The sequence below is a fragment of the Vombatus ursinus genome, unplaced genomic scaffold, assembly GCF_900497805.2.
Source record: "Vombatus ursinus unplaced genomic scaffold, bare-nosed wombat genome assembly UNPS02003292.1, whole genome shotgun sequence".
In the NCBI taxonomy this organism is placed as follows: domain Eukaryota; kingdom Metazoa; phylum Chordata; class Mammalia; order Diprotodontia; family Vombatidae; genus Vombatus; species Vombatus ursinus.
The window spans coordinates 6125130-6134868 of record NW_020943070.1 but is presented as its reverse complement, the minus strand read 5'-3'; the positions used below and the strand labels follow the sequence as shown (position 1 = coordinate 6134868).

At 49.1% G+C, this 9739-nt stretch overlaps 1 protein-coding gene across 1 annotated transcript in view; it reads right to left on the bottom strand.

Moving 5' to 3' along the window:
- The window catches only part of MB (myoglobin), a 17895-nt gene extending 8162 nt beyond the window's left edge, over positions 1-9733 (bottom strand). The window contains exons 1-2 of the mRNA XM_027873485.1: positions 9702-9733; positions 6017-6115 (exon numbers count right to left, since the gene is read on the bottom strand). Coding sequence (XP_027729286.1) covers positions 6017-6111 — 95 coding nt within the window. The 5' untranslated portion in view covers positions 6112-6115; positions 9702-9733. The remainder of the gene's footprint in view (positions 1-6016; positions 6116-9701) is intronic.
- Positions 9734-9739: the final 6 nt, after the last annotated feature.

Here is a 9739-nt window from a genome sequence, read left to right as displayed (position 1 = left end):
CACACACACACACACACACACACACACACACACACACACACACACACGTCAGAGTCCTGAACATTTCGGTAATCTTCTGCATTAGGCACTGAGCCTCCCGCTTTGGGCCAGAAAGGACCTCCCAGCAACTGTGTCCAATGTTAGCTGATCCCAGTGGAGCCCCCCTCCCAAGGCCACGTGCGTCACTGCCTACTTTCAGCCCGTACCTCTCACCCAAGGGTCTCGAGCTCATTACTAATATTATCCTGCAGCCACTATTCTTGTCCTGCTCCTCTGACGGTGGGAGAAGCCAGAACTTAAGGAGGGGAAGGGATTGGGCCTCTCATTCCAGAGGGATCCTGGTCCAAAAATAAGGGGACAAGGGCCTAGGGCACCTCCTGGCTAGGGCAGAGTGAGGCAGGACAAATAATGAGAGTTTTATGGGTTTTCATCTGTTTTCAGGCAAGCTTCCCGTTTCCCCTGGAAACCTAAAGCACAAGAGAGACAAAACCCAGGGCTTAGGAGTCCCATTTCTCTCTTAGTCTGTCTCTCTCTGCCCCTCTTTGTATTTCTCTGTCTCCGTCTCTGTCTCTCTGTCTCTGTCTCTCAGTCTCTCTCCCTGTATCCCTGTCTGTCTCTCTCTCTCTCTCTCTCTCTCTCTCTCTCTCTGTCTCAGTCTCTCTCTCTCTCCCTGTCTCTCTGTCTCTGTCTGTCTCTGTTTCTCTCTCTGTCTAGAGTCTAAGGGTCCCGGGTTCCAGACTCAGCCTAGCCACTAGCTACCTAGGTCACCTTGGCCAAATCACAGCCCTTTTCTGAGCCTCCATTTCCTAACTGGACAAAGGAAAGGACTGGATGATCTCAGAGGTGAAAGGATCTCACAGCACATTTTGTCCAACCTGTGTCTATGCAGGAATCCCCTCTATAACATGTAGGCAAGAGGGTCACCTCCCCACACACACACTTTCTAAGTGCCCTCTAAGGTCCCTTTCAGGCCTCCCATTCCAGGATTCTAAGGCCCTTCCCCCCTGCATGCTCAGGCCCCAGCCAGCCCTTCCCCATCCCCCCTATCCCGGGAGGGCTCAGGCCTATTTTTGAAGGTGTGCTAGGAGGACTTGGCTACTCAGAGCCCCTGGTTCCCTGCCTGCCGAATGGTCCCCGAATAAACACAGCTGCCTCCCTTCTGCCCCTCACCCCACAGCTGGTGCCTCGCAGTCATAACAAGGTAATGTGAGGCTCCTATGGACCATGGGCTCTGGACCCAGGAGGGCGCTTGCTGGGCTGGAGGGGAGCCTAGAAGGAGCAGAATCCAACCATCCTCATCTCGGTAAATGGGCAGAAGGAATTTCAACGATTTTTTTTCAATCCTGAATCATCTTTTCTGTTATTTATCCCACTGTCTCCCTGGTAGCTGGCAAGAAAGTCCTTCTGACAAGCCAGTGTGGGGGAGTCAGCTTTCCAGACACCCGTGAAACAAAGACGGACAAGACGGGAGGCAGAAGAGAGACACCCCACCCCCCATCCCCAAGAAGTTTCTAGGCTTCCGTAGACAGAGGAAAGCAATCCCTTCAAGAGATCCAGCGGAAACAAAATGATTGGGCTTCCTTATCTGAAGGATGGGTGCATTGACCAGGTGGCCTTGGAGGTGCCTTCCAACCCTATGTCTATGTTATTTCCTCTCCCTGAGCCTCAGTTTCCTCCTCTGTAAAATGAGGGACTGGATTCAATGATTCCTTAGGTGCCCTTTCTCTTTCAATCCGCCCTCCCAATGTTCATCGTAGGGATGGGGAAGAGGGGCAGGGTGAGAGGCCCAGAAGGTTGCAATATTGTTTCTCCCCACCAGCTTGCTGTGTGACCTTGGACGCGCTGCTTAACTTGCCTGGGCCTCCCTTACAAAATGAGGAGGCTGAACTAAGTGACCTCTGAGGTCCCTTTGACCTCCTGTATTGAATGATACTATGATACTAATAATAATAATAATAATAATACTATAATAGCAGCAGCAGCAGCAGCATAACTGGCATCTCTATAGTGCCAAGTGCTTTCCAGTCATTATCTCCTAAGAGCCTCCAACCAGCCCCTGCGAGATAAGGATTAAAACCTGGGTTCTAGTGCCAGTTTTTGTACTAACTCACTGTGTGACCCTGGACCACTCATTTCTCTTCTCCAGGCCCCAGTTTCCTCGCATCTGACAAGCAAACTGAAAGAACCAGACAAGGTGACCTCTGAGATCGTCCCCAACTCCCAAATTCTGTAAGAAAGACCCTGGGCCTTTCATCCGGGTCTTTAAAGTTTTGGGGGCAGTGAACTCGTTTTCCAAATGAGGAAAAAAAGGGAATGAGCAAATGGAGAAGTGGAAATGTGGCTTAGTGGGAGGAAGCCTGCATTTGGAACCCAACGACCTGGGGCAGAAATTCTCACTGTTATTTACTCCTTGCACGAACAGGCAAGTGACTTGCCTCGTCTGAGGTCTGCGTCCTGTTTCAGACATTCACGAGCTGTGTGACTGTAAAGTGAGGACTTAGTCTAGAAGGTTCCTTGTGCATTTGTTTTCTTACGGCCTCTCTTTGCTTCCATTTCCCATCTAGAACATATGGGGTTGCTGTGTGACCCTGGGCAAGTCACTTAACCCCGATTGCCTCACCAGAAAGCAAAAAATAAATAAATAAATGAAACACATGGGGTTGAACCAGATGGCCCCTAAGATCCCCTCCAGCTCGAAATTGGTGATTCTAAAATTGGTCAAATGAAAAGATACGAGGTCAAGATTCTTTGTTCCTATGACCTGTCCGAGGTCCAGAAGTAAGACCAGTGACCAAGGTGGGAATAAGCCTAGAATGGATATTGTCAGGGTTCAAGAGCTATGATTTTGGTGATGTTGAGCCATCCCCCCTCCTTACTTCTGACCCCAAAAAATGCAAATAGCCACACACCCCCAAAGGAAAGACACTCTTAAATCTAATTCCTTCAGAGACAGAGACAGAGTGGCATTCCTGATGACTCCTTTGCCATTATAATTTGAGACGTGGAACGAACAAATGGCACCCCAAGGACTCAGCGGCCTTCCAGAGCCATCCTCTCCTGGGCTTCGCATGGACTTTTAAGACCTTTGGAAAGCTTCCTGCCTCTCATGCCCAAAATGATCCGGGGTGGGGATGAGGGTGGGGAATGTTTCCAAGAAGGCAGTGACCTCTGGCTCCCCAGCCCAGATGCCAAACCAATGTCCTTTCAGAAGGTCCAGACTCTTCAGGCAGGGAGGAGATTCCAGACAGACTTCTCTACCCTATAGCTACCACCACCCAAAAAGAAACAGCTCAAAGACCCTCCCCCCCAACACACACATCCTCACACCAGGAGTGGGAGACTCATACTATCAGAGCTAGAAAAGAACTTAGAACATAGAATATAAGAGTTGGGAGGAACCTTAGAACTAGAATATCAGGTCTTGGGGAATCCTTAGAACACGGAATATCAGAGAGAGATCTTAGACAAAGAATGTCAGAGTGGAGAGGGATTTTAGACCTTAAAACACAGAATGTCTGAACTAAAATGCTAGAATTAGAAATCATTTAGTCTAATGCCTTTATTTCTCAGGAGAGGAAACAGACCTAGAAAGGAGAAATGACCACCAGCTTGTGAGTTCCATGGGGGCAAGAACCAAGTTTCACTACAGTGCTGGAGGTTGACTGGAGGTCCTATTTCCGCACAGCCCCTCTATCAGGCTTCCTCGCTCCCCTCACCACAATGTGACTTTTGTAGGTTTTCTGCTTTGATTACTGGGGCTTCCAAAGTCCAAGAAGGAGAAAGTCTCATTTCCTTCCTATTTTCTGAAGGCCTTGGCTCATCCCCCCCAGTCACAGGTCAGCTGAAGTCTGGCCAACCACCCTCCTATCAGGGAAGCGACCCAGACGTCGTTCAGGGTGAAAGAGTGAAAAACTGCAGAAGACATTTGGCCAAGATAGAAGAGAGAAAAGAGTAGCTTTTTCCAACTGCCACCAAGATCAAAGGCTCATCTATGTGGGTCTGCAAGGGACCTCACAGGCTTCTTAATTTATAGGGGGAGGAAACTGAGGCCCAGGAAGCAGACCTGACTTAGCCGGGGTCACACAGGTAATAAGGGGCAGAACCAAGATTTGAATCCAGGTCCTCTGGCACCAAACCTACTGATCCTTTGTTCTCCTGCAGCCTGGAGAAAGAAAATCTTAATGACGTGCCCAAGCCAGGAGCAGATGCCCAGTCACCCTCCTTGGGCGCACAGTGAGAATGCTTATTGGCTCCTCAAGCCAGGAAGGACCTCGAAGCACCTAGTCCAACATCCTCATTATATAAATGGGGAAACTGAGGCCTAGAGTAGAGATTTAAGTTGTCCAAGGGTACACTGAGTTAGGGCCAGAGCCAGGTTGCCTGTCAATGAGTTCTCTCCTGCACTCCACTGGCTCCTGGGTGACCCAGGAGTCAGGGAATCTGGGTTCCTCTCTCTGCCCTTTACTGCGCAGTTAACATTAGGGCAAATCACTTCCGCTCTTGAAATCTCATTTTCCCCATCTGTAAAATTGAGGAAGGAGACGGGATTACAATCCTCTAAAGGATGCTGGGCTTGGAGTCAGGAAGACCTGAGTTCAAATCTTGCCTTCTATACTTATTAGCAGTGTGACCCAGGGCAAGTCACTTAACCTCTGTCTGCCTCAGTTTCCTCATCTGTAAAATGAAGGGGTGGGATTCAGCAGCTTCTGAGGTTCCTTCAGGCTCTAAACCTATGATTGCTTCCCAGCTCTAAATAATAGGGGTGTGTGTGTGTGTGTGTGTGTGTGTGTGTGCATTTTCCAAATGACAGATCACATACACATATATAAATATATGAAACTATTTGCTTAAGGCATATGTATAATATATAATATACTTATGTTGTATTACAGTAATATAGTATATGTTATGATGTCATAATAAATGTCATAATAGTTGCTTTAGAAAATACATATATGCAAATTTTGACTAATGAAATGGACAAACTAAACCATTCCCACACCCTCTAATAACAGTATTAATAATTCCCATGTCTAAAGAACACTAATGTTTATAGTGGAGTGGTTGCTGAAGAGATCCCAGGCTGGCCCACAGGGGAGCTGGTTGGGAAGGGGACCTCTGAAAACTAACATGGCCCCAGCTACAGATGAGTGAAGACAAGCAAATACCAATCAGGAGTTAAGTCAGAGGTCTCTGCCATTAGAAGGGAAGTCACTGAGAAAATAGTCTAATGCTCCTGCTTCACAGAAGGGGAAGCCAGGCCCAGGGAATGGAAGTGACTTGCTCAAAACCACATAATGCATGACCCAGGAACCAGGAGACCAATTTACACAAGACTGGGGGAGCTCACAGATTTTTCAGGGGCTTAGTAACTGCTAAGTAAGACACAGTCGATGGATGGCCAAGACGGAACAGGGAGGAAAATAGCTTTTTCAGCTGCCCCTGTGCATCACACCTATTCAAGCTTGGGTCCTTGTGAGGGTCTGGCCTGGTGGACAGCCTTCATTCTCTCTTCTGATTAGGTTTCCTGGGAGCTAGGACTCCTGGGGCTGGTCCCCAGCCCTGCCTAGGAATTTCTCACCTATTGCATTGGAAAGCACTCCAACCAGACCTGTGTTCAAATCCTGGTTCTGCCAGACTTTCAGTGTGATTTGGGGTCAACCGATTCCTTTCCCTGAGCCTCATTTCTTCCATCTGTTAAATGGAGTTGGACTAAATGATCTTGAAGGTGTCGAAAAACTCTGGGTTTGGAGACTGAGGGTGAACATTGGAACACAGGCACTAGGACTGAATAGCTGTGTGTCTGAACAAGTCCCCCACCTCTCTGGTCTTTCATTTCCTCTCTTTGTCTAAGGTGGGGGGGGGGGGTGTGCACCAGATGCTCCCTGAAGCTCACTCCAACTCTTCTGCTCACCAGTTCTTGACCCAATAGCCAGGACGGAAAGAGGGGCTGCTTTGAGATCCTTATTCAAGGCAGTCAGCCGAGTGGGTGGCCATGGTCTGCCCCTCCCTTTACCTGATCAGCACCTCCTGCCCGTGGCCGTTGAGATCCGTCTCCACCTTTCCCCAGATGTTCAGCACCAGTTGCCACTCTCCATCGCTGAGCCCCATGGCGCTGTCCGAAGAAGATAAGCAAGAGTGTCAGCTGTCCCCAAGTCTCGAGTTGGGTTTGGAAGCAGCTCCAGCCTGCCGGGGGCCTTTATACCGTCCCTTGGGTCCTGGCCACTCCTATCAATTGACAGCCCCAGCCTAGCTCTCACTGTCATCCCCGTCTAGGTTCTAATCTCTTTCTTTCTTGCTCACATGGAAGTTATTTTCGGGTCCGATGCCATTGTGGGCCTGCCCCGAGCCCAGGCCACCAGCTGGGGGAGGGGTGCGGGGAGTCTGGGGCTAGCCCCCTCCTGAGTCAGGCCGAAAGGGCACTGGCCAGTCCCCTGCCAGAAGCCTGTAACTCAACTCTCCCTCCGACCAGGAGACTAGCAAAGGCCCCACCATGCCGCCAAGCTCGGGATTCCAGCTTCTTGGCCCTGACTTTGGGGCCACAAGACCCGCTTACCTTATTTAGAACCTCTTCCCTGACCTTCCTGAAGTGATCTCAAAACTCCGAAGGGGAGAGGGGGAGGGAGCCCCCACCCCAGCACCAGCTGTTTTCTCCCAGGTGTTTCTCAGCCATTCAAAAAACTTTTGTTAAGCACCTACTATGTGTGGGCGTGGGAGAGGTAAACATGTCAGAGGATCGTAGATGGGAGCCAGAAAGGACTTTGGAGGTCATCTGACCCAACCCCCTCCCTGATTTTACAAATAAGGAAACTGAGGCTAAGAAAGGAAAAATGCCAAATTCAAACACAGGTCTCTGACTCTAAATAGAGGACTCTTTCCACCTTACTTCATGGCCCTACCAATGAATGAGAATGCAGGTGGAAATCAATCCACAAACATTTAAGGATGTACTGCAGCTAGCCACTGGACTTGGTGTCAGTAAGACCTTTGTTCAAATCCTACCTCAGGCACTTACTAGTTGTATGACGGTAGGCAACTTCAGCTCAGTTTCCTCATCTGTAAAATGGGGATAATAATAGCACCTATCCCCACAGGGTAGGCATGAGGATCAAGCAGGATAATACACAGAAAACGATTTATTGAAATGTTAGCTATTATTATTGTTACTGTTATTAAGGCATACATCGAAATGTTAACTATTATTATTCCTACCATGATCCAGGCACTGTGCCAGGCCCTGGGCAGGATGTCAAGTTGAGTCACCAAGCATTTATTAAATGCTTACTCTGTGCCAAGCACTGCTAAACACTGAGGACTCAAAGAAAGGCCAAAAACCAGTCCTTGCTTTCAAGAAGCTCACAGGAAGGCCTGGGTTCAAATTCTGGCCTCCGCTACTTACTAGCTGCATGGCCTTGAGCGCATCATTAAAAGTCCAGGGGTCTGTGAGCTCTCTAAGGACCCTTCCAGCTTTGTCTAAGACCTATATTTATCCCTGTATGTGCTATCTCCCCATGGTCCTGGGAGAAGGGCCAAGGCAGCTGGTGATGAATAGGGAAAGGCCAGAGAGGAGAGGAGCAGGGAGCAGGGAGTAAAGCAAGCATGGCTGGGCCCCCCAGGAAAGGGTGGTCTTTTCCAGGAATTCACCATCATTAGAACAGGGCCTCCAAGCCAAGGTTTCTTCAGGATGAGTGTCCTGGGAGTGACATGAGACTCAAACCTGGGAGAGACCTCGGAACAGCTAAGGAAACAGCCTCAGAAAGGTTAGGTGACTTGTCCAAAATCACCTAGCAAATCAGTGCCAGAGCCCTTCTGGACCCCAGTTTCTTTATCTACAAAATGAAGAGAGGGAGGTGAAGTCAGGGACCTCTGAGGTCCCGTCCATGTCCAAATCGATGACCCCATAATTCTCTAGGTAGTTGTTTTTATCTCCCAAAAGGAAGGGATTGCATTGGATGACCTCTGAGGTCCGTCTTAGCTCCACTCCAATGACGAGGACCGTTAGAAGGGGGAGCTCTCTGCTACGGGGGATAGGGAGGGCACCCTCCGGCACAAACAGGAGAGAGTCAGGGGTGGGTGGAACGAGTCAGGTCCAAGAGCCCCAGAGAGAAAGTTAATAACATCTGGTGAGCTCCGCTGCCTCCAGATTCCAGAGGATCCAGGGGGCAGGAGGGGATATGTGAAGCCTCCAGGGCCCAGTGCAGCCCTGAATGCGTTTAACAATGAGCTGGCTTCATGCCAACTGGCTGCCTCATCGCTCCCAAGGCACCTAACCAGGAGGCTCTCACCCAGGAGCGCAGCTTGGCAACTTTTACCATTTAAGCAAACGGAAAGACCCTGAAACCTGGTTCCATTTCTCCATCTCCACAGCAAAGCTGCCTTGCCCAGTGGTTGCCATAGAGACCCAGAGCCTTCCACTCTGTTTTTATCATATAATTAGCAGAATGGCAGCTCTCAGTATGCCAAGATCAGGCGTGTGGGGGAAGAGAGGTTCTGGAAAAGCGGATGGAATTTCAGTGAAAAAAATCTCCCCCTGCTCCCCGCTCTGGCTCTTACACAACCCTTTATTTTCCCTTGATGGCTTATTATTTAGGTGGGTTTCTGGATGAGAGGAGCACAGTACAAAGAATCTTGGTTCTGAATTCAGAGGACCTGGGTTCAAATCCCACCTGTCTCATGACCAGTGTGACCTTGGGCAAGTTATTAACTTCCTTGGGTCTCTGTTTCCTCCTCTGTAAAATGAGAGCATTGGGTTAGATGACCTCAGGTCCCTTCCAGGCCTAAATCTCTAATCCTATGAAGTCACTTAATTTTGTGTGCCTCAGTTTCCTCATCTGTAAAATGATAGATTAGATGACCTCAGGTCCCTTCTAGCTCTAAAACCTTCTAAGCTCCTAAAGTCCACATGGTGTAATAGGTGGAATCAGGAAGATGTAGATTCAAGCTCCACCTTTGACACTTATTAGCTCTGTGATCAAGGGCAAGTCACCTAAGCAACCTCTTTGAGCCTCAGCTTACTTGTCTATAAAAATGGGCATAAAATACTTCCTTGACAGGGCTGTTGAGAGGTTAAAATGAGGCTGAGTGTGGTGTGTAGTACTAATCCAGCCTCTGCCATTTGCTACATATGTGATATTGGGTAAGCCAGATCATTTTTCTGGGCCTCAGTTTCTTCATCTGTAAAATGAGAGGGTTAGACAATTTGGAGATGAAGACAGTGAGGCCCAGAGGGAGGAAGGCTCAGGACTCAAACCTGTCTCTTGACTCCCAGACAGACCTGTGCCCTTTTCACTGAACACCACTGGTCCCCGGATTTGCTGGTAGGCAGCCCTCCTGGCCCATTCCAGGAGGGAAGGTCCTGTCCTTTGTGCACTTTCCATTTTGTCCCTCCCACCTCTGAGAATTCCAGAGCAAGATTTTGTAAAGGGACCAACTTCCACCCTCTCCTTTCCCTACCCATATACACCTGCAGTGATCTCTGGGAGTGGGACAAGCAGAGAGCGGAGGGCTTGAAACCCTTCCAGAACGTCTGGCTACAACCATAATTGAAGCTATCTCTTGCCCCCAAGGCTCAGCTCAAGGGATCTGGCAAAGTTTTCCTGAGCCTCGATTTGTCTCTCGGTAGCTTCTACCCATTGTTCCTGATTCTATCCCTAAGGGAAACTTTGAGCAAGTGTGAGACCACACTTTTCCATTTGACAGACCTCTGGTTCTGGAAGACACTGGTCGTCCCTCCACTGCT